General features: G+C 39.4%; 1 protein-coding gene across 3 annotated transcripts in view; it reads right to left on the bottom strand.

Annotated features, from left to right (window-relative positions):
* Nucleotides 1–25,044, bottom strand: part of FANCI (FA complementation group I) — a 61,272-nt gene that overhangs the window by 2,283 nt on the left and 33,945 nt on the right. For all 3 annotated transcript variants that reach the window (XM_065906947.1, XM_065906946.1, XM_065906949.1), the window contains exons 18-35: nucleotides 24,815–24,937; nucleotides 20,839–20,907; nucleotides 17,124–17,225; nucleotides 16,070–16,240; nucleotides 15,872–15,993; nucleotides 15,187–15,351; nucleotides 14,440–14,619; nucleotides 10,626–10,792; nucleotides 10,219–10,295; nucleotides 9,083–9,199; nucleotides 6,658–6,709; nucleotides 5,705–5,832; nucleotides 5,537–5,605; nucleotides 5,258–5,351; nucleotides 4,792–4,979; nucleotides 3,331–3,384; nucleotides 3,191–3,250; nucleotides 770–838 (exon numbers count right to left, since the gene is read on the bottom strand). In XM_065906947.1, the coding sequence (XP_065763019.1) occupies nucleotides 770–838; nucleotides 3,191–3,250; nucleotides 3,331–3,384; nucleotides 4,792–4,979; nucleotides 5,258–5,351; nucleotides 5,537–5,605; nucleotides 5,705–5,832; nucleotides 6,658–6,709; nucleotides 9,083–9,199; nucleotides 10,219–10,295; nucleotides 10,626–10,792; nucleotides 14,440–14,619; nucleotides 15,187–15,351; nucleotides 15,872–15,993; nucleotides 16,070–16,240; nucleotides 17,124–17,225; nucleotides 20,839–20,907; nucleotides 24,815–24,937 (2,007 nt within the window). The remainder of the gene's footprint in view (nucleotides 1–769; nucleotides 839–3,190; nucleotides 3,251–3,330; nucleotides 3,385–4,791; nucleotides 4,980–5,257; nucleotides 5,352–5,536; nucleotides 5,606–5,704; nucleotides 5,833–6,657; nucleotides 6,710–9,082; nucleotides 9,200–10,218; nucleotides 10,296–10,625; nucleotides 10,793–14,439; nucleotides 14,620–15,186; nucleotides 15,352–15,871; nucleotides 15,994–16,069; nucleotides 16,241–17,123; nucleotides 17,226–20,838; nucleotides 20,908–24,814; nucleotides 24,938–25,044) is intronic.

Here is a 25,044-nt window from a genome sequence, read left to right as displayed (position 1 = left end):
CTCAATTCTTTGCCAGCAGTGCCCTGGAGAACCCACTTTCTGGCACCAATCTTTCACATCCTTTAAGAGGCACCTTTTCACTCACTAACTTTTCCTAAGATCAGCTCCTTCCCAATGGTTATCCTAAGCTATTTCTATTTTTGAAGAGCGAGCTCAAGATTTCCTGGTACTTCCTGAATAGAGCATATACAGAAGAAAAAGACGTTCCATCTGAACAAAGTCCATGAGCTGAGAGGCAGTCATATACAAATAAGCACATTTTCCCCAGCTTTACTGAGATGTAATTCACATACCAACCAGTTTACCCATTATATTGCATACTTCTGTGTGTGTGTTTCTTTGTGCATTCACAGGATTGAACAACCATCACCATAATTTACAGCATTTTCACACACCCCACTCCCACAAGAAATCCTACACTCATTTTAGCAGGCACCTTCCCAGTTTTTCTAACATCCCCCTAACCACTCCCGCTCACCAGTTCTAGACAACCACTAATTTTTCTTTTTAGATTTACCTTTTCTGGGCATTTTATATAAATGGATTCATATAACACGTAGTCTTTGTCCGATTGGCTTCTTTTACTTACTGTATTTTCAAGGTTCATCAGCAACCATTTTTTTGGGGGGGGCTGTACTGCATGGCATGCAGGATCCTAGTTTCTTGACCAGGGATCAAATCGGTGCCCCCCTGCAGTGGAAGCGCAGAGTCCCAACCACTGGACCAGCAGGGAACTCTGAGTGGCCACGTGTTGCTGTCAGCGACTTACCATGGCCGTGGGGCCGGCGGCCGTCTTCTCCTTTTCTCCTGTGCATTTGAGGCTCGTGCTGTGCTTGTTCTAAAGGAGAGCAAACAAGTTCTCTCATTCCTGAAGGTCCTTCTTTAGAGCTACCAGGCTAGTGGTGATTTTCTAATGTGATGATTATAGCAATAATGGGGGAACTCTTAAGGGGACCAAGTCTGGGTGAAGAGATTATCCTGAAGCAGATGCTGGCCAATGGGAAACAGTCTGGGACACTTTATAATTCTCAGATATTTTTCTGCTTTTTGTTGTTGGGAGATTTACAGTCTTGCTCTTGGATAGGTCTATCACATGGAAGTGAGGGTAGGACCCATTGTTACTAACACTAGGGCAGCCAAGGGACTTGTGAGCTAGGAAAGAACTGTCAAGGTGGGAGTAGGACTAGGTGTTCCCTGCTGGGACTTTCGCTAAAAGGGCTGTAGAAAAGACAGGAAGCTGGGGAGGTGGTTCCCAGAGCCATGTGTCTCACATGACAAGTGGTTACAGGCTCCAGAAAGGTTTACAGGTCATAGAAACACTTTGTTTCCCTATGTTGCAGATAATCAAAATAAAGAGCTCCTGGAGAAAGGAAGAACCAAGAAGGGGACCAAGAAGCACAGGGTTCTGATAAGACAGGAGAGAACGGACCATGAGTCAGAGAGCGCCCAAGCGTGAGGTGCACAAACAGGAACCTCCTACCTGAAGGGGCGTGCTGTGCCCTCTAGGAATGACATACCACGGCCCAAGGGACAACTAGCAGAGCTAAGAACAGACGCCTGCAAATGGAGAGGAATTACACTACTACAGCCACGTGAGAGAGGAGGCTTGGTCCCCAGGGCATGTTCTGGAAAATAAGAAAATGTAGGGACCCCAGAGATGCTGGTGTGAAGAGACTCATTTTTGGCCCTGGAAGGCAGGGTAGGGGGTGAATACTTTGTAGGGGAGGGGCAGAGAGCAGCTCAGGTAGAACTCATGTGACCAAATGGGAAGTGAGCCGTCTTCCTAAAAGTTGTACCCCAGATAGGACCTTGTTGAAACTCCCTAAATCAATCCCAGTTACAGCCTGTTTCTGCTGATTCAGACAGGACTAAAACTAGTGGGAAGAGAAGTATCTTTTAAAGGTATACAGTCCTGAGCAGGATGCTAAGCTAAGGGTTTTGGAGCAATGGCTTTCACTGCTTTCTTCTCACTGAGATCCAAGGCTATGGGAAAAAAGAAGGGGCTAAAAGAGAATAAGCAGCTCTTTGAAAGATGTGGCAAATGCAATCCAAATTTCTAGATAAAAGTTGGAGAGAGTTAATGGAACCATGGGCTCTTGGCTCATTAAACACATCTCACAAAGACAAAAAGTGCCTGTGGATCAGCTGACTTGTCAAATAAGGCTTTAAGTCAAACACAGATCCAGAAGGGGAGAAATATCCAAGGAGGAATACATCAACCAGTTTTTGTGTAATGTAGAAAAAAAGATAGTCTAGAAGGTGCCTAGTGATAAGCAGAAGAAAAGCTTGAGAATGGGTCAAACACAAAACCCCAAACCTCCCAGCATTTTACATGTCAGTGAGTATCAAATATGGTTCCAGAGCAGGGGCTGGCCAACTACAACCAAGAGGCCAAATCCAGCTCACTGCTTGCTTTTCAAAAGTTTCACTGAACACAGCCAAGCTCATTCATTGTATATTGACTGTGGCTGCTTTTATTTTTACAATGGCAAAGTTTAGTTGTGACAGTGACTCTATGGCCTGCAAAACCTAGAGCATTTACCATTCGGCCCTTTGCAGAAAGTTTGTTGACCACTGTCATGGAGTCAAAGAACCCAATTTGAACCCCAGCTTTGCCCCTTTTTTTGGCCGTACCACATGGCACACGGGATATTAGTTCCCCAACCAGTGGTCAAACCCACGCCCCCTGAATCAGAAGCTCGGAATCTTAACCTATCTGTTTCTGGTCTTATGTCTGACAGCTTGGGAAATGATGCTCCAAGGTCCTGTTCATTTTATTGGAACTATTTAGAGAACACCTGCCTGGTGTTGTGTTAAGCACTTTCCACAAGTCACCTCATTTATCCTCACTATGCCTGCCACTACTTCACTCACATTCCCAAAGGAGTGGGTTTGGAATCGCCCAGAAATAAACCAAGTCACTGAGCCTAAGGATGCTTGTTTCTCCTCTGCTCCAAGTGCAAACATACTGAATGCTTTTTCTCTCTAAATCAAACTTTTTTTTTTTTTTTTTTTTTAATATTTTCCTGCTGCAAAGACTTCAAGCCTTGGCGTGTTCTCAAATGGACACCTCTGGCTTATTTTAAGTAGAAGAAACTTTATATACGCTCAGCTCACGTGAGTGAGCAGTCCCCTGGGAATATAAGGAGTCCTTTCTCACTTGAAGATACATCGTGATACAATCACTTACCTGCACATAAGAAATAAACGAATAGCATAGAGGGGTCAGATGTGAACCAGACAGCTTCACCTGCAGCAAAGGAGAAAGAAGTCAATATAACTAGGAATAAGATGCTTTCCCCATTCCTAGGAAAGGCATTCTCAACTCACCAGTTTTTCCATATTTTTTGGAATTCCTGTGGAGCGCTGATACACCTGGAGATACTAACAAAAGAATCCAAGATTTAGTATTAGGCAAAGGCAGGACACCCACTTCTCTCAAAGGTTTCATAACGTTCTAGGGAAAAGTGTTGGAATCTTGCATGCACGCATGCTCAGTCATGGCCAACTCTGCGATCCTATGGACTGTCACACGCCAGGCTCATCCGTCCATGGGATTTCCCAGGCAAGAGTACTGGAGTGGGTTGCCATTACATACTCCGGGGGACACTTTCCAACCCAGGGATTGAACCCGCATCTCTTATGTTTCCTGCATTGGCAGGCAGATTTTTTATCACTGAGCCACCTGGGAATCCAGATTTAGTATGCTATTCCTATATAGATGTCCCATGAAACTATAGGTAGTGACGCAGCGAGCACATGGTGTATGACTATTGCTCTGGCTGGAGAGAGAAAAGAAAATAAGCTACCCAGATTCATGGAGAATCTCAGACTCCAGGGTTCCTTTTTCCCTCCCCTAAGCTCCAAAGCTTCCCAGACAGGAGGCAATGAAAGATTTCTGTTTCTGACTTGTTCCATTTATTGCTTCAAAAATCCTTCAGGGTCATAGTCCCTGCATTTAGAAAGCCAATGACTTTGCTGTTTTTCCTTTAGAAAAAGCCAATAAGATTATAGAGGTTCTCAGTATTTCTACCACAGAAGCTAGTTAGCCACATGCTATCGCCAGAGCTGCACCTTCTCAGGAACGGCAGTGCTGCGGTTTGGGTATATGGTGTGAGGCAGTCCACCATCTTTCTTGGGTTGTCTGTGCCTTCCTAAGTAATGTGGGTCATTGCTAGAATCGGAACTAAATTATGTAGTTCCTATCACTCTTGAATGTCTGCTGAGAATCAAAATACTGCAAATATAAAAAAAGTTTCTTGTTAACGGATACTAAGAAGCATTAACTTAAACTCAGGGCAAGTATACCTTGTATTTTCAAAAAATAAACTTATTCCCTACTCACATACCTGACCTGTGAGGCATTTAACACCTACTTGTTAAAGGACAAACACCTTTTCGGTGTCCAGACTGGTCTGAAATTGTCTAATTTTTTGTGTAATTGGAATCAGATTAAATTCTCTAACTAAAGTTTAGACTTGAGTCTTAGAAGGTGTGAAAGGCATTTACACTCAATTAATCATTTACACTCAATCAAGAGGTATTTACATTCATTATACTCAATCATGTGAACGACATACTCATATGCTAAAGAAATAGAGAGCTCTAAAAACAGATTTAGAATTATGCTTCCACTGTTATTTCCAGGCCTGTGGAGTCACCTGCCATCTACGGGTCACACAGTGACTTGCAGAGATGTAGACGCGAGCCCTGCACTGGGGTGTTCAGCACCAGGAGCACTGTCCTGGCTGGGTGGGGCAGAGTGATGGTTATCGACTCTCCGATACTCACATATTTGACAAGTGCTGTGAGAGTGGTGTACATTTTGCAAAGGTCCTTTAACAAGGTGTCCACACAGCTGCCTGATGGCAGGGCTGTCTGCACCAGCTCGTGGAAAAATGTGAGCAGAGTTCCCAACTGTATGATGGTGACTTTCTCCATGGGACGGTTTGTTAGGGCTGCCTGAGAAGAGGCCTCTTCTGAAAGGAAATGAAGTTTTAGCACATTCAAACCCAATTCACCTGATTTTCTAGTTCAAGTCAAAGAGATTTAGAAACCAACTAAACATCATTAACTAGGAAGTCTGGATGCAGAATACATTAATAATTATGCTGTCATAAGCCACACTACTGTCTACTTTCATTACTTTGGGAATCTAGCACAAACGAACAGACAGAGCCCAGGGGCTCTGCCTTTATGTTTTCAATCCAGTTCAGTTGATCACAATTCCTGGAACCTCTCCCTCAACTCATGTTACCTGGTATGATTTTTTGATTCGCTTGTCCCTTAAGCTTGGTGATCAGCCAGTCCACTTCTTCTAGGACCTTCTCAGCTTTACTCAGAACAAGCAGCTGTGAAAGGAAAAAATGCCTGACATGGCTCACTACACACAGCTGCTGGTGTAACATGAAAGCCACGGCCACCCGTGGGTGGGTTACAGGCCTCAGGACTTGAGCCACTGTAATTCACTCCTCACAGGGAATAAAATGGAAGGGATGACAAGGCTATTTCCCAAGTGTCAGGGATCCACACTTACACAGACTGTAGGGGCAGCTGTTTTCAGATTCACCAATGCAAAGTGGTTTGTTTTCTCCACTTCTACATCCTGGGCACGGGAAGAGAGGTGAGATGTAAGGACAGTAAGGCTGTTCCCCTGGCCTCTACTCCCAACTCGGGGCACCATACTGAAGGCTCACAACAGTACCTCGTCTAGGTCTCCAAGATGTCCATGGATATCCTGGGACAAGTCACGCAGCAGACTAACAGGACTCTTACATGAAACATGGAGGCTGAAGAGCAAACTCAGCATGCCCTTGGAGAAGGAGGCATCCTCTAGAAGTAGAAAGGAAAGAAAATTCAGCTATAATCCCAGTCAGTCCTGTAGCAGGTGGGTGCCTAACTGGAATGCTAGCCTGTCATGCTTCAGGCACAACATCCCCATGCTGCACACACTCCAATCCAGGCAGCTGGCTCACAGAGGTACACTTCGACCCACGGGTGCAAATGACGGGGATGTTTCCCATTTATTAGTCACTATCATCACACAACTAGCATACAGGTCAAGAAATATGAGCACCCCAGGACACCCCTCACCCCACCAAGGAAGCTGTCATTCTGCCTTGTAACCTCACATCAAGTTTTGTCTGATTTTGGACTTGATCTAGTAGAATCACAGAGTGAGTACTCTTTTGCGTCTGTCGCCTGTTGAACGTTCTGTACGCCAGACCCTCCACGTCATGTGTCAGCGGGGCTGTTCATCCTCACTGCTGCAGGGTCCCACCGTGTACATACAGCACAACCCCTCGATCCATTCTACTGCTGACAGACGTTTGGGTTTGGTGTTGCCTGTTACAACGGTGCTGCTGTGAGAATTTTCCCACCTGTTTTTGCTAGGAGTGGAACTGCTTGATTGTAAGCCTATGTTTAATTTTAGTAGTTAAGTATTGCTAAACAGTTTTCCAGAGTGGTTTTACCAACTGACACCTCTAGCAGCAGTGAATGAGAGGCTCAACTGCACTATATTCCTACCAACCCTTGGGATTGGTTTTGTGTATTTCTTCCTTTTGGCTACTCTGGTGAATGTGTAATTTTCTAAATGTTGTTTGGTGGTGATGATTTTATATAAAGCCGAAAAAGGAAATATGGCAGGAAACTTACCCCAGCTGTTTTCCTTGCAAATCTTAGATGTCCAGGATAACATCTGCACAAACTAGAGATCATTCAGATATTATAGAAACATTCAAAAGACAGACCTAGGTGCTATCAGACTAAAAGAGCTCTAGTCCTTTCCAAGTCTAAGCAAATCACCTGCTAAAACATGTGCCTGGATCTAAAGTGGTACTCTACTAAAAAAAGGCATAAAAATAAGTCCAAACTTATGAGAATAATTACTGATTCTTTTCTTAAATGTAGCCTGTGACTCAATTCTCAAATGTTCTCATTAAGGGCCAAAGGTCCTGGGGTCTGGGCTGTTATTTGAGCTTCCCTGGCCACTCCCACCACGGTTTGGGGCTAAAGTGCCCTTCTTCCTCTTCCCATGCCCAGCACTCTCTGCATCTGAGACATCTTTTAAGGATAGTAAGCTAACAGAGGCATAGGAGAGTAAGATCCTGGCCACAGTGACAGTCAAATTAGCCTTTAGGAACCAAAAGGCCACAGGAGGTTAAAAGGGAGCAGGGAAAAAAAAGAAAAGGGGCAAAAAAAAAAAAAGTTGGGGAAGCTTAAGGCCTTGGACTAGTAGGTCATGTTTCGCTAGACACACATTCAGCTTTTTGCTTCAGCAGTTGTTTGGGATAGGCTTCTAGCCACCAAGACACTGAAATGCAGTGATGTTTAAAGGTAAAATGACCAGTAAGAATTCAGGTTTTGATCTGTCAGGGAAAAAGATAACTTCAGAGGCTAAATGAAGATTCTCTGTGAACTGATATAAAAGTATTTCCCAGAATACAGTGATTACTGTAGAATACAGATGTCCAGAATACAGTGTTAAACGTAATAAATAAATAGAGCAGGATGTTGAACAGGCTTTTGTGTGAAGAGGGCAGGGTTAGGCATAAGAAGCTATATTCATATGACTGTACAGGAAGAAAAGAACTCTTTACACAAGAAAATAAAAAGTATTTACGGGCTGGGGGAGAAGAGCTGAACAGATGGAGGACACGGACAGAAAGGTGACAATCTCCTGCAAATCTTTTTATAATGTCTGGTTTTCAAATCAAAGAACTTTATTACCCATTCAAAGTTAAACTAAAAAATTTTAGACACACTACCCAAAATTATGAGGGGGTGGTAAAATTTTAAAAATTTCTTCTTTGTGTTAGCCTTTCAAAATCTATTTTCCTTCAAATATCCCCATGTTCCAATTCCCTGTGTTTCTTTCCTAGTCTTGGGCTCCTTGCAGCAAAAGTAGCAACATGAAAGAATGAAGCTGAAAGCAAAGTGGGGATGCATTGTTCCGATCTAGGATGAAATAAGTAGCAATGGGGATTTTCTTTGGGCTACCTGGAACTAGGACAAGAGGAAAATCAAGTCTGCTTTTTCAGTACTCAAATGTCATAACATACTAGGCTGTAGTCTGGTTAGTTCTTCCTAAAAGCAAGGGCTTACACAAGGAGGCCTGCACCTCAGCACTCTCAACTGGTCTCCCCACAGGTCAGGAAGTAGGAGTGGGAGGACCACATAGCCCTAGGCTCTCAAGGACTCTCTTTATCATCCTTTAGGGAAATTACTCCTGAATGGAACAGATCCACAGAATATGGCACTTCTCTTATTTCACATATATATGGGTACACATATTCTTCATGTATATGTGCAGACCCAAGCACATATACCTAAAATCTATCTGGGTAGAACAGATTCTATTTTAGGACTATAATCATGCTTTCTGACTTATCAGTGGTTTGTTGAATATCCCCCAAACTCAAAATCAGCTAATTTTGATGAGAAAGTTAACTGCTGAATGTCAGCTACCTTGATAATTAACATACTTTCATCTTAGAAAACACCAAGGGGGAGGGGGGAGGGAAACACAAGAAGGTTGAAGGCCCCACAGATAAAAGCTTTTTTTTTTACAGAGCTTACTGTTTACCTTTGACAGTGGCCAAATAAACAAAAGCAGTAACTACGTCATGGTAGAAACACTATGTGTGTGTGGGTGGGTACATCTTACAGATCTTATATTAATTCAGGAGCATAATGATACATAATTTTAAATAAGCCAGACTTCATTTTTATCATAACTGGCACTTCCTTATACATAAGTATTAAGGTTTACTTCTAAAAGTTCTATTTGTATTTTATTTATTTATAATATGCCTATTATTCAAAACCAAATTATTTAATTTTTATGGGTTGATGATATGCTTTAGGATAAGTCTCTCCTGTCAGACCAATCTTTTTCATAATTTCCAGAAGCATTTGCTTATGTTTCTTCTTTCCAATAAATTGCATCATTCTGTCTAGTTAAAAAAAATAAAAATAAATAAATAAGCCAGATTTCAAGAGGACATTTAGTTGTACACTGTCAGATGTAGTACTCCTGGCCTTCTGGGGGATGCAAAGTGGGACTGATTGATGCTCATACCTCAGCAGAGACGGGCTTCAGCAGCTTGGACAAGCTGGTGAGAACAGTGACCAGAAGCAAGGCTTCTTTGCTCTTAAAGTCTTCCTCTTGGCTGCTAAGTAAATTCAACAAGGACCTCTGAGAAAAGATACACAGAAACATTAGCAGACATGATACTAGCAAAGACAAGAGACATCTAGACAGAGATTCCTAAGGCTGGGACAGAAATGACTCAAAAATACCAAAAATCCAAGAGGATAAAATCTGGAAATAAGACCTGGATTGAGCAGGTAGTTTCCTACCCTGTTTGTGATCAGACGTCTGAGTGTTCTCTTGAGAGCTATGGACTCCTTCTCCTCCAAACCCCTGCCACATATACATTAGGAATGAACTGTGCACCCAGTTTTGTTTATTTTAGACTGCACCACACAGCTTGTGGGATCTTAGTTCCCTGACAAGGGACAGATCACGGGCCCAATGAAAGTGCTGTGTCCCAACCACTGATCGCCACAGCGTTCCAGTGCACCCAGGCCTGGGTGGTTCACAACTTCCTGAGGCCCATTCACTCACCTGAGGGCTAGACCACACCCCAACACTGGCATTCTCTACACACTTTCCGTTTCCCTTTTCTCTATTTCTCTCTCACCACCCAGAACACTGTCTTTGGTCCGTCAGTCTCTCCCTACTACAGTGTAAGCTCTATGAGGGTAGGCTTGTGTCTCTTATTCCTTGTTATATTTTCAGCGCCTGAACAGTTCCTGGCGTGTGACAGGAACTTTAACATTATTAAAGAAATCCTCTGGGATAAAAGCTCCTGATAAGTGACAACTAGTGGTTAGAACCATATGACAGACAAAGCCAAGTTACTCCCTGCACGAGTGGGCTCCTGGCAAGCTCTTTGTATAATATCAGCTCAAACAGTGATTCTTAGAGGTAATGAGTGCTGCAGATTGGGGTGGCTTGACACACATCCTTCCTGGAATGCTTTTAAATGCATTATCTTTCATTCTCAGAGCTATGTCAAGTTGCTTGAATGACAACCCAGAAAAAATTGCTGTCCTACTTGCGGACGGTCTGCCTGTTCCCACCAGCTGGCCTGGCTAACGGTCCCTTTCTGAGGACCCTCACAAAGCACAGCAGTCTCCTAGGCTTCTCACCTGGAACTGCCGGATCTGGAAAGCTGCTCTCTGAGAGACACTGACTTCCTCCTCCTCTTCCTCCTTATCTGTAGCATCTAGGAAAGGAAAAGAACGCTATCTGCTTTGAAAGGGGCTTGGCTTTTTTCTTTGCCAAGCTAAAATTTTAGGAGGCCAAAAGTCTGGAGGCAACTTTAATTATATTCCTAACATTCTGCAGCTTCTTAAGGCTATACTCAGTTTCCCAGTCCCATCTGTGGTTAAATGGAATCCAGTAAGTGCCAATTCTGAATCCACTAGGTGTCACTCCTTAGCCACACTGGGACTCTTCCCAGGTGTCCTCTGCTAGGCTAACAACTGGAATCGAGAGGTTTGGTTGAGAGAGAGAGACTCAGATCGAGCCAAGTTATCAAAACTGAAATGCCCACCCAGAGCCTTGAGAAACTGATGACACTTGGGCTGGTAGAACTGCTGCACGGCACTGAGTATCTTCTGCAAGCCCTCTAAGCACAGCAGCGAGATGTTCTTTCCTTTCTCTTTCTTCCCCAACTCTTCCACTGAGGTAGGGATTGAAGTGTATCTCCAAAGCAAGACCCTGGGGAAAAGTGATTTTATTTTCAAAGTCAAGTTCACCGAGATACAATTTCCATACAGTAAAATTCCCATCCTGTAAATGTATGGCTCTGCTGATTCACTTCCATAGTCATGTACTCATTCCCCCCAATCTAGATATTTCCATCACCCCAAAAGTTCTCATGTGCTCCTTTGCAGTCAGTTCTCTTTGATTTCCCAGGCAACCACTGATCTGTCTCCTGTCCCGGTGGTTTTACAATTTACAAACTATCATATGAAAATGGTATCATTCATTATGTAGCTTTTAGAGTCTGGCTTTGCTAACAGCATATGGTTTTGAGATTCACCTATGTTGTTGCACGTACTGGTAGCTTGTCGCATTTTACTGCTGAGTAGTATTCCAGGGTATGAATGTACCACAGCTTGCATATTCACCGATTTATCATCTTTAGGTTGTTTCCAGATTTTGCTATTACAGATAAAACTACTATATACAAACTTTTATAAGAACATCTGCTTTCATTTCTTTTGGGTAAATACCTAAGAGTGGAATGGGTATATCGTAAGATAGGTTGTATGCTTAATTTTTTAAGAAATTGCCAAATTATTTTCCAAAGTGGCTGCACCATTTTACATTAAGTCAACAGTGTATAAGAGTTTAAATTCTGGGCGTCCCTGGAGGCTCAGTGGTAAAGAATCCACCTACCAATCAGGAGACACGGGTTTGATCCCTGATCTTAGAAGATTCTACATACAGTGGAACAACTAATTACTTGAGCCTGTGATCTAGAGCCCAGGAGCGAAACTACTGAAGCCTGTGGCTCAAGAGCCCGTGCTCTGCAACATGAGGAGCCACTGCAATGAGAAGCCTGTGCACTGCAACTAGAGTAGCCCCTGCTCACTACAACTAGAGAAAAGCCCGCACAGCAAGAAGACCCAGGGTAGCCAAAAATAAATACATAAATAAATATTAAAAAACCAAAAAAAACATGGAGTTTAAATTCTTCCACATCCACGACAACACTTTGGTATAGTCAATCTAAACTTTTAGGCATTTTATTATTATTATTTTTTTTTCTAGGCATTTTAATAGGTGTTTACACCGAGGAAACCAGAATTAAGAGAGACACGTGTACCCCAATGTTCATCGCAGCACTGTTTACAATAGCCAGAACATGGAAGCAACCTAGATGTCCACTGGCAGACAAATGGATAAGAAAGCTGTGGTACATATACACGATGGAATATTATTCAGCTATTAAAAAGAATGCATTTGAATCAGTTCTAATGAGGTAGATGAAACTGAAGCCTATTATACACAGTGAAGTAAGTCAGAAAGAAAAACACCAATACAGTTAATTAATGCATATATATGGAATTTATAAAGATGGTAACGGTGACCCTATATGAGACAGCAAAAGAGACACAGATATAAAGATCAGACTTGAACTCTGTGGGAGAAGGCGAGGGTGGGATGATTTGAGAGAATAGCATTGAATCATGTATATTATCATATGTGAAATAGATCGCCAGTCCAGGTTCAATGCATGAGACAGGGTGCTCAGGGCTGGTGCACTGGGATGACCCTGAGGGATGGGATGGGGAGGGAGGTGGGGGGGGTTCAGGATGGGGAACACATGTACTCCCATGGCTGATTCATGTGAATATATGGCAAAAACCATCACAATATTGTAAAGTAATTAGCCTCCAATTAAAATAAATAAATAAATTTTAAAAAGAAAAAAAATAGGTGTTTAGTGGTATCTCATCGTGATTTATAATTTGCATTAACCTAGGGCTGCAGTCTGTGGGGTCGCGAAGAGTCAGACACGACTGACCGACTTCATTTTCACTTTTAACTTTCATGCATTGGAGAAGGAAATGGCAACCCGCTCCAGTGTTCTTGCCTGGAGAATCCCAGGGACAGCGGAGCCTGGTGGGCTGCCGTCTATGGGGTCGCACAGAGTCGGACACGACTGAAGCGACTTAGTAGCAGCAGCAGTGGCAGTGACTAATTATGTTGATCATCCTTTTGTGTTCTTATTTGCCATCTATACATCTTATTTGGTAAAGCGTCTGTTAAAACACTTTGTCCATTTTCTCAATTTGATTGTTTTCTTAAAAAGTTTGAGAGTTCTTCATATAATCTCGTTACCAGTCCATCATCAGACATGTGTTTTGCAAATATCTCCTATTAATTCGTGGCTTGTCTTCTAACTTCCTTAGGAGTGTTTTTCAAGGAACAGAGTTAAATTTTTAAAAAATATTGATTGTGCTTCTGGTATTATACCTAGGAAATTTTTTACCTAAAACAAGGTTGCAAAGGTTTTTCTGTCTTCTAGATGTTTTACAATATTTGGTTTTACACTTATGCCTCTGATTCATTTCAAGTCAATATTTTGTTATAACATGAGAAATGGATCAAGGTTCATTTTTTTTCACATCAGTTCAGTTCTCAGTCATGTCCGACTCTTTTCAACCCCATGGACTGCAGCACGCCAAGCTTCCCTGTCCATTACCAACTCCCAGAGCTTGCTCAAACTCATATCCGTTGAGTTGGTGATGCCATCCAAACATCACATCCTCTGTCTTCCCCTTCTCCTCCTGCCTTCAATCTTTCCCAGCATCAGGGTCTTTTCAAATGACAGTTCTTCACATCAGATGGCCAAAGTATTGGAGTTTCAGCTTCAGCATCAGTCCTTCCAAAGAATATTCAGGGCTGATTTCCTGTAGGATGGACTGGTTTGATCTCCTTGCAGTCCAAAGGACTCTCAAGAGTCTTCTTCAACACATCAATTGATTCTAAAGCATCAATTCTTTGGCACTCAGCTTTCTTTATAGCCCAACTCTCACATCCATACATGACTACTGGAAAAAAACCGTAGCTTTGACTAGACAGACCTTTGTTGGCATAGTCATGTCTCTGCTTTTTAATATGCTGTCTAGGTTGGGCATAGCTTTTCTTCCAAAGAGCAAGCGTCTTTTAATTTCATTTTTTCACATATTCCTGTACAATTATTCCAGAAACATTTGTTTGAAAAGACCTTTCTTTCTCCATTCCATTATCTTGGCACCTTTGTTAAAAGTCCAAAGACCATACTTGTGTGGATCAGTTCTGAACCATCTATTTCTGTTCCACTGATTCTGGCAATACCTCACTATCTTAAATACTTATTAATGTTCTATAAATATTGATTAAGTCAAGCTGGATGATAGTGTTGTTCGAGTCTTTCACATCCTTCCTGATTTTCTATCTAATTCTACTGATTACTGAGAAAGGTAGATTATTATTTGTGTATTTCTCCTTTGGTGTTATCGTTTTTGCCTTAAGTATTTTGAAGCTGTTATTAGGTGCTGTTAGGTACATATACATTTAAAACTGTTCTGTCTGCTTGATGAATTATTTAGTCATTATGTAATATCCCTTTTTATTCCTGGTATTAGAATAACATTTTTTATGTGGCCAACAATCCACACCAAAACAGGACTAGGAAAAAACCCCAACATAGTGAGTGACTGCACTTCCACCTTTGGGTATGCCCGACTTCAAACCATCTTACTCCCCACCCAACTTCAAACCACCTTCCTCTCCCCAACCCCCTTGCCGATTTCCCCTCTTAGAGATGCCACAGCAAATGGAACAGGTCTCTAAGGGTGCGTGGGGCTTACCGAGTTATGTCACAGAGGCTCTGAAAGACCTTCTCTGGGTTCTGGCCATCGGGGCCACTCACATGCCCTGTTTCCTTTAGCTGCTGGACCTTCTGCAGAGCTACATTCACTGCGTAGCGCATGAACTCATTGCTGGACCTCAGAACAGACAGGCTCTCTTCATGACTCTGGGTACTGTCCCTAGACAGGAAAAAAGAGACAGAAAGATTCCCCTGCTACTGGGATCTGAAATTACGTTTTCTAGGGACAGTTCACAATAGCACCCAGCCAGCTCTAAAGACAGACTCGAGGCAGCCCACGCCAGTCACTGCCAAGGCTGTCTTTCTACAAATATTATTCTCAGTGTTACCTTTCTCCCCCTTCCCCCAATCTTTTAACTTTGATGAAATTTAAAGGTCAGTCTTAGTTAACTTTCTTTAATGTTTTTTTTGTTGTTCCTTTTTTTTAAATTCAGGCTTTTCTTTCTCCTTTTCACTCTACTTAGGTTGATTTCTTGGAATCCATCCTATGTTTTCATCCGCTAGTTCATTGTTTCTGACATTCCCTTTAGTAATTCAAAGTATCCCTTTAAATGCCTATGTGGGATTGTTCTGCTTTCAAGAAAATTACAACCCCCTTGACTTACTTTTTACTGTATATAAGCTAAAGAATTGTGAATCCAAACTAGGTAATATCAGTGACCCTTAGTAGGTGTCTCTACCTTCACCTTAAGGCTGTCTGTCTTTAAGCTCTTTGTTAGAACCTTACCTGAAAAGAGCTGTGAGAAGATCAGACACAAATTTCATGGACAAAAAACTATCGGTTGTTCGGTTGGCCATTTTCGTTTTGCCTTTACCAGATTTTTCATTAAGGATGTCAGAGAGCTTCTTGTAACACATAAATAAGCTCAGAATCGTTTCAAACTTAGTCTTACTGTATAAAAGGAAAAAGAGACCACCAAGGAAAGGTGTCAGAATATTATGGTTTACTTTCAAAACACTAATAAGTAAATCACAATACTTCTTTAGGTGTCATACTTTAGACCCAATATTACAAATGAATGGATCTTCACTATTAACACAGTACTCCTAGGTAATACCAATCTGGGTCATTTCTTTTCCTCCTTTATTTGTATCAGTCATTGCAGAGAATGAAAGTTCAGTACTACCACCTATCAAAATTTCTCTATTAAAACCAGGGGTTGTTATGTTCAAGGTCTGGGGAATGTTCAATAATGTAAAGACTGATGGAGAGACAAAATTCACGAGCCTGTTTGGCATGTGCTTTGATGTTCCCTGGTAGAAAGAACATAGTTTGGTCTTAGGCTAAAGGTCCATCTAAGAGATAGTGTCATGGGGCTGTGGTCTCTTCATCTCTAGCCTATTGTTAGTGTTAAGAAAACACACTCCCACACACAAAATGAACTACAAGTAGAGTTACAGTAATACCCTACCTGAAATTACTTATGAAGAAATTATATTCTATTAGAACCTCACAAATTCCCATAACAAGAGAAGCGCAGATATTATTTTTGATGCCAATACCAGTGCTCTGAGAAAAGTCTGCTGATTTGTCCTAAAAGACACAAGATAAAAATTAATAAGCTACTAAAAACCTCCATTACTCAACACAGCTTAGACTTAGCAATTACCAGTTCGAAGTCCTCTAGTTCACTCTTAATCATTCTATTCGTAATCGACTCCAACATATCATCTAAGTATTGGTAGAACCCCTCTTCCTCCTCCTCTTCTTCTTGCTGTAATGGTACCACTCTGCTCTTATACCAGGCCAAACAGTGTTGAATACAACATAGCAGATAATCCTGTAGAAGAAAATATAACTGAATATTCTTGTTAAAGAATTGACAAATAATCCTTATCTATAAGGCTAAATAAAGTTATTCATTAGCATCACAAATTAAGTCAATCTGGAGTTAAAAAAAAAAAAAACAGAAAAAAATAATTGAACTAACAGAGGCATTGTTTTCTGGCCTTTCCCAAAGGCACTGGCTTCACAAGTAGCTGACACCTAAGAATGTAACATCAAATGTGCTATCTCTGATCTGGTACAAATACCAAGGAGCCAGGTTGTGAAATTAAATCCTCTCCAGCACCTTTGAGTCTCAGAGGCTATTCTAAACATATGGGTTTGGGTTGAGGGAATCTTTGGAAGACCAATATAGCTTCTCTGACCTAGGCTGAGCACATCTCAGTTTTAAGTCACTCAGGAGTTTCAGTTTCTTTCTTTCCTGTCTTTCTGAGGCTAGACGAGAATAGAAAACCAACCTGTCCCAGTTCCTCTGAAGGTTCAACAGAATGCCAGTTCTAGCCCAGCCTAAATCATACACTCCAGACTAATGAAGCAGATCCCCTGGGTTCATCTGCTTCTGGGTAACCTCGTTCTCCAAATTCTAAAGTATATCTATTTAGTACTTGCAATCAGAGAGCCATTAATGGGAGATCAAATGCTCCCTGGGAGAAGTGATGGATGCCTTGATTATTACTCAACTGTTGACATGCAGATACCTCACCACCAGAACCAAGGTGGTGATGGGTCAGAGAAGAGTCAAGAGTAAAAATTCACTGGGAGTACCAGGTGTTTCACAGAGAAGTCATCTCTTTCTGAAGCTCAACCATATCAACAGGGCTGGAAGTTTTACTTAAGAGTAAAAATAATGGTTATAGGAGGAAGAAACAAAGTCTCACCAGTGGTTCCTGTAGACAGACCTGATCTCCTTGGGTCAGAATACAAGCTTCTAATTTCAGAGGAGGCAGTACATCAGGTTCTGGCTCATAGAACTGTTTCAACTGTGTATGGAAAGGAAAAAGACACCATGGCTCATGAATGCTTTTCACTTTTTTAACTGGTCAAGCCAATGGCAACTTTAATGTCTAATGCCTTCTAAGACATTATTTCCCAACTGTCCAAAGAAGACTGCAGGAAAATCTTCTGCTTTGGCTCGACCCTGTCCTTCCTTTGCCCTTGCATCAGGCAGGGCACTGACTGAGATTGCTCCTAGTCCACCTCACCACCTCACCTGTAAGGCCCCGCGCGCTCTCACACCAGTTACTTAATGTGTATAGGCTACCAAGCACTTTCAGTACAGCTTGGTTGTTAAGAATACAGGCTCCAGAGTCAGACTGACTGAGTCTAAAATCCCAGTACCACCACTTATTAATTCAATAAAGGTGGATGTCTTGGTTTCTTATCTGCAAATGAGGATATTATTAATATAAGCACAAACATTTCTATCAGATTAAATGTGCTAACAACACACGTAAGGAGCTTCAAATACTACTCAGCTCATAATAAAGCTCAAAAAAAGTTAGCTAACTCAGCCATAAAAAAGAATCAAATGACGCCATTTACAGCAAAATAGACGGACCTGGAGATGACCATACAAACTGAAGTCAGACTGAGAAAGACAAATACTATATGATATCAGTTACATGTGGAATCTAAAATGATACAAATAAAACTTATTTACAAAATAGAAATAGATTCACAGACCCAGAAAACAAACTTATGATTATCAAAAGGGAAAGCAGGTGAGGAAAGGATAAATTAGGACTTGGGGATTAGCAGAAACAAACTATGATATATAAAAGAGATAAACAAGATCCTGCTGTATAGCCCAGGGAATTTTATTGAATATACTGTAGTAACTCATAATGAAAAAGAAAATATATGTAACTGAATAACTTTGCTGTAAACAGAAACAAATACATTGCAAATAAACTATACTTCCATAAAGAAAAAGTGCTAATTGCCATTCTCCCCTTTTAACTTTTGGAGTTTATATAACTTTATTGGCCCACACACTAACCTGCGTTGGGAAGCACTGCTCTATGCTTTCAGTCATAACTCGCCATGTTAATGTGCAAATGCAGATGGACTGATCGTTAGTTTGAAAGATAAAACATAACTAACAAGATATAAATTTTATATAAGATCAGGTCCAAGGCCCACTGAAAAACTTTTGATAAATAGTATAAGATCTTCCAATAATTTCTCCACTTTCAAATGGAGCTTCTTTAGAAGAATTAGCACAAAGCAATGGCATAAATAAGGAGGAAGAGCAAGAGGGAAAGAGAAGTTCTATTTATAGCAAAATGGTGGACTAGGGTTTAGAGAAACCCTCATGGTAAAGAACAATAAAAAATACTGCATTAAAATTTTTATATAGATACATTTATTAAATAGATAGCTAAGATGAAAGGAAAGTAAAAGGAATAATGGAATTTAAGATAGAGCCTAGGGTCCTCATGGGGTTGTATCAGAGATTGTTATCTAGACTGTATCAGAGATTGTATCTGAGATTGTATCAGAGACTTTCACAGAAAGCTGGAATTCTCAAAAGCAGATATCCTTGGTGGATGAACCTAAAAAATAAATCTACCACATGGAGGAAGATAGTAGGGTGATATATACCTAGCTAACTACCTCTGACTTCAGGTGAAGGGGGAAAAGTCTCCTCAGGGACTTTCTAACCATAAGTTAGTCTCCAAATGTAGCTGGGGCTGGAATTCACATGACTTCAAATAGAGGGTTATTTGAGAGTTAAGACTGTCCAAATCATTAGACAATATACCTGAAAGTTTAAAGAGTGTTTAACTTTGAAACAAGTAAGGGGGAAAATGGAATAAAAGAAACTTCAAATTTTACATAAATCAGAAAAAGAGGGAATATCCCCAACATTTTACTAAGCTCATACTAAACCAAAGAAATTTAGTATGAAAAATGAAAATTATAGGCCATTCCTTCTTATAAAGATATATGTATGTCCTAAATGGAAACCAAACCCAGTAGTGTATAAAAAAGGTAATATAATCAATTTGAGTTTATTCTAGGAATGCAATTTTTTTAAAAGATCAAATAATATAATTAATCACAGTAACAGATTAAAGGAAAAAAATCATATGGTCATCTTAATAGATACAGAAAAACATCTGATAAAATTTAACATGCATTTAAGAGTAAAACAATAGAACTGAAATGGCAGAAGAAAGTAAACTTGAAGACAGATTATGAGAAAATATAAAATCTGAAGAAAACAGTGTAAAAATATTGAGGAAAAATCAACCAAGTCTCAAAGATCTGTGGAACAATATTAGGCATTCCATTATACATACCACTGAAGTCCCAGGAGGAAAGGAGAGAAAGAGGGGATAGGAAAAAATAATCTGGTGAAATAATGAATGGACATTTCTCAAATGTGGTGACAAGCATAAACTTACAGATCCAAATAGCTTAATCAACTCCAAATAGGAGAAACACATGCTTCGGCTCTTGAGCCAGATCTGAGTTCAAATTCTAGCTCCATCACTTATTAACTGTGGGACCTTGGGCAAATTAAATTACTTAACCTCTTGGAGCCTTAAAACATACATCTGTAAAATGGAACTAAGCAGTTATTTCACAGGGCTTTGTGAGGACTAAATGAGATCCACCATACACCATTCATAAATTGCTTGGCCCTCTGTAAGTGCTAAACATTAAGTACTGTTATTACTATTAGTACACAATAGTCTCTTGAACTCTCTCAACATACATTAAAAAAAAAAATAAATCATACAATGAAATATTATTTAGCCATAAAAAGGAATAAAGTACTGATGCACCCTACAATACGGATGATCCCTGAAATCATCATGTTAAGTGAAAGAAGTCAGTCATAAAAGACCACACATTGTTTGACTTCATTTATATGAAATGTCCAGAACAGGCAAATCTATAGAGAGAAAAAGAAGACTGATGATTGCTTAGGGGTAGAAGGTTTGAGGAAGGATGGGAAAATTAGAGGCAGGGTAGCTAAATGGTGTGGTTTTTTCTGAGATGACAAAATGTTCTCAACTGATTATGGTGATGGTTGTACTTTGTGAATACACTAATTCAAATAAATGCTTAATAATAAACGTCGAGAGTAAAAAGGTCTTATTCACATCAGAAACTCTTCAGCTAAATTCTTCTCATCTTGATGGTTCTTTGAACTATTTCATAATTTTCAGCTTTTTAAAAAAGCTGAGAAATACAAAAAATACTAATAGACACTCATGAATATGTTACTCAGATTTAAGAAATGTCAATATTTTACTGTTTTCTCCAAATCACTTTTCTTTATCAGAAATAAACATAACAGATACTACTGCTGATGGCCTTTGTATAAATGGTTCTACAAAATGTCCTTCTGACTTAGGATGTTAACTGAGAAGGTTAATTGTCAGATGATGGCAATATGGTAGATAGATAAACAGTGATTAAAATAAAACAACATGAAATAGCATCATGTACCCTCGGCATGTCTGCAATGTACCAGTGGACTAGTTGGGAATTATTTTATATTTTGAAAATTATGAAAAATGTCAATTATATTTAATGCCTTGGCACCTGTTCCCTTATATCCATGAAAATATAATTTACCTGTGACAGCAGAGTTTGCATGACTGAGTTAGCCAGCTGAGAATTCCTTCGAAGGACATCATAGAACCCCTAAAAGGAATCAGAGGACAAATAAGCTATCAGAGTCACTAGTGATTTGGACAATCTTAACTTTAAAATAACTTTGTATTTCTTTACCTATTCTCAGCTCTCTGAAAAAAAGATGGAGGCCGTACATGCTAGAGGGAGAAACAATTCAGAAAGTTTAGGTTATTGGCCTAAGCTAGCGTGAGATCTCTGACAATGAGAACTCGATTATAAACGGACCATAATCCTCACAACTGTTAGATGTCAGGTCTCGTCTGGCTTTGGGGCACTTTTCCCTTTCCCAGACCTCATTTTTGCCTCTTATCATACATTAGCAGCCTTCCTTTTTAGGGCACTCCCCCTAGTCTCCAGTGATTCAAAAGTGCCTCCTGGACCTAAGCACCCTAATGTGAATGACTATGACATTTCTTTCCATCCAAAATTTCCCAGTCTTAGTTTAAAACTGCTCAGATTAAAATCCTGGGGAGGCTTTTCTTTTTGGAACCTGAGAAAGAGATTATACAGTCCACCAGTGAGAAACAGAAAATGAGAATTGACATCCCCCCCATTTTTTTTTTTTTAAAAAACAAAGGCTCTAATAAGTATTAGGGTATTTTATAAAAGTATAATGGTAATAAAAAGACAGTTGTGGTCCTGGCACAAAAATTACAGAAAAATAAAGGCATAGCATACAAACTGAAAGACTCAGTACACATAAGAGGCAATATATTATATCTGAAAAAAAAAAATGGCTAATCTGGGGGGAGTTGGGTCTTTATATATTAATATAAAAATTGTAGAAGAATTAAGTAGTTAAACAAAAGCATGAAAAAAAAAATAGAAGAAAATGTTAGTAAATATTCACTGGAAGGATATGGACTCTACACAAAAGAGATAGTAGGTATCTCAAAGGTGAAGATTACAACCAAACTGTAAAATCTAAATTTCTAGCTCTAAAATGATTATCATTAAAAAAAAAAGAGGGGGGGGGGAGAAGGAAACGGCAACCCGCTCCAGTATTCTTGCCTGGAAAAGTCCAGGGACAGAGGAGCCTCGTGGGCTGCAGTCCATGGGCTTACATGACTGAGCATGTGTGCACAAAGGTGGAGGGAGATGGGTTAGCAGCAATAAAGTGGTAGAACTAAAAAAAAAAAGCAAATGGCAATCTGGCCTGTACTTAAAATAACTATGACAAAAGGTATTTATGTTAATAATACATAGAGTTTTTACAAATCAAAAGACTGACTTAAGTCTTTGATGAATAAATGAATACTAATATTCTAACAGATTTAGGTCTATGAGACATTACAAGGTAATTTTTTTAATTTGGAGCTAAATAAGGGTTGAGGGTTTCTTCTTTTTAATACGGATGACTGTGGAGAAGAGTTAACTTAGTAGTCTGAGACGGCTATCCTTGGTAAGGTCTGCTTCCAAGGTTAGCCCTTGGCTGGTGGCTGTGAATCTGGTTGATAAACAGTTTCTTATACTGATATAAAACTCCCAAAACAATGAGAAGCTTATTGTGCCTAAACTGTATAAACAATATAGTTTATATTCTTAAAGAGGAATCTGGTTTCCTGTGGACTTTACCCTTTGAGCCTCTCACTTGTGCTATTTTTTGCTTTGTATCCTTAACTATAATCTTAGCCATGAGAATAAATATATGTTGTTTTATGACTCCTAGAGAAATTTTTAAATAGAGGTGGCTTTGGGGACCCCGCCAATACAACAAACAATTATTCCAGAATTGTTTGTTGAAAAGACTATCCTCTTTCCACTGAATTACCTTGGGATCTTTGTCAAAATTCTACTGACCAACTTTATACTTTTCAATTGTGCTGTTCATCTTAGAGGTGGTTTACATTCCATGTAACTTTTAGAATCAACTTAATTTCTACCAAAAAAGCCTGGGATTTCACTCAATTTACAGATCTTTCAGATACTTAAAAATATTGACAATATTGAGCATTCTATTCTGTGAACACTGCATATCTTTCCAATTACTTAACTCTTCTTTAATTTCTCTCAGTGATATTTTGAGGTCTTCAGTGTACATATCTTGCATATACTTTGTGGAACCTCTCCTTAAGTATTTTTCATCCACTATAAATATTACTTTCAATTTTGAACTATGTGTTGCTAGTAAGCAGAACTATAATTGACTATTATATGGTTACTGATCTTGTATTCTATAACCTTACTATATCATTTTTTGTAGACTCTTTGGTATGGTCTATGTACACTATGTGAATCAAGACAGCTTTACTTCATATTTTCAAATCTATGAGCCTTTATTTCTTTTTCTTGCCTTGTTGCATTGGATCAGACCTTCACTTCAATGTAGAACAGAAGTTTTGTGAACAAATATCCTTGTTCCTGACCAGAGGAGAAACACATTAAGTTCTCTCACTATTTAAATTAAATGTAGGATTCATAGATACCCTTTATTAAATTGAGAAATTTCCCCTCTAATCCTCATTTGCAAAGAGTGTCTGAGATTTTTCATCACAAATAAATGTTAAAACACAGGTATTTTCAACCATTAAAAAAAAAAAAATTCAGTGCTTGACAGCATATGCTATAGACTTTAAAATGTTCTATCTTTAACCCGGCAACGTGGTCATTCACAGTGGTACATTATTGTCAAACATTCAGTGTGGTTCAACAATATTCATAGTGAAAAACTGGAAGCCACAAAACGCCCCCAAAATAAAGAAAAGTTAAATAAATTACTGTACACATAAAGAGCACTTTTTAGCATTCAAAATTATGTGGCAAAGAACATTTAATAAAATAGGAAATGCTTACAGCATAATATTAAGAGATAAAACACTAGAGAAATCTATGATTCCAATTTTGTGTAAGTATACATATGAATGGTAGGACTAGTAATAATAAAAAAAATTTTTTTCTGTACTTTCTATATTTTTTACAATAAACCTGAAAAAATCCAATGTCAGGTGTGGTGCCTGACAACTACGGTAGCTCAATAAATGCTATTTTAAAAATGCCAAATGAAAGTAAAGGTGTTCTCTGAAATGACTTGCACTTAATCTACCTGCTAGATTATCTAATGTTCTTCATCCTATGAAATGTGTGCTGAAGTGCAAAGCGTACTAAATGCTAGAACTTGTACTGCAGTAGTCTCCCATGACTGCAGACTTTTGTTCCACTGGCTGATTATATTCTAATTACAAGTCAGTAGTAATCAGTATTTTGTTCCACTCATTTTTTGCTAATTGTACTGTCATTATGTAATCTACTCAAGACATTCTGTAAACTGTTGGAAACCAAGAGCAAAATGACAAAGAAGCTGTTTCAGGGAATTCCCTAGCAGTTCAGCTGTTAGAACTCTGCTCTTTCATTGCTGAGGATGTGGGTTCAATCCCTGGTCAGGGAACTAAGATCCCACAAGGCATGAAAGCATGGCCAAAAAAAAAAAAAAAAAACACCCCACTAAAAACACAAACAAAAAAACTTAAGAAGTTGTTTTTATGAAAACTAAGTTGAAAGTTTTGGAAATATTTAATAAAAGTAAATCTCTAAAACTAATTTCTGATGGATTGGGGGAAGGGTAAGACAATTCTAAAAACTTAGGGAAAAAACTGAATACATTTAGAAGATTTCTCTACCAAGACTAATCTGGAATATTCTTCATACTCAAAAACAAAAGAACTTTTCCTTAAAACAAAAGGCTGGTAAATTAACAGTACATTTAAAAATTTCAAATGAAAACATTTAATATGTTTCAACTATTCTTTATGCTTCCTCACCTTCAATGAATTTTTGGCTAAGCATCACTAACTACTAGTTCTCACTGCACTAAATAAGAGTATATCTACTGTACTCTGATAAGAAAAATTATTAAAATTAAAAGGATCAGTGGAGTTGGGGAGCAGAGTACTACATCCCTTTCACCCTACTGATTTACCTCATAAAGCATGAGTCGAACATCAGCCTGCTGACCTAAGCATCTCTTCAAACTATCCATGATCTCAAGGCAAAAGGTCTCATTGGCGACAGAATTGTAACGGCTATGGATATCCACGTGGACCTGAAAGGAAGAGAGGTCAGTTCATGTAGATCTTACCTGAGTAAGTATTAATAGTTCCTTTAAGGGGTAAAATGAGCTGATATTTTTGGTCAAAAAACCTTACATTT

Source organism: Muntiacus reevesi, chromosome 15, assembly GCF_963930625.1.
Source record: "Muntiacus reevesi chromosome 15, mMunRee1.1, whole genome shotgun sequence".
In the NCBI taxonomy this organism is placed as follows: domain Eukaryota; kingdom Metazoa; phylum Chordata; class Mammalia; order Artiodactyla; family Cervidae; genus Muntiacus; species Muntiacus reevesi.
This window is presented reverse-complemented; position numbering and strand designations above follow the sequence as displayed.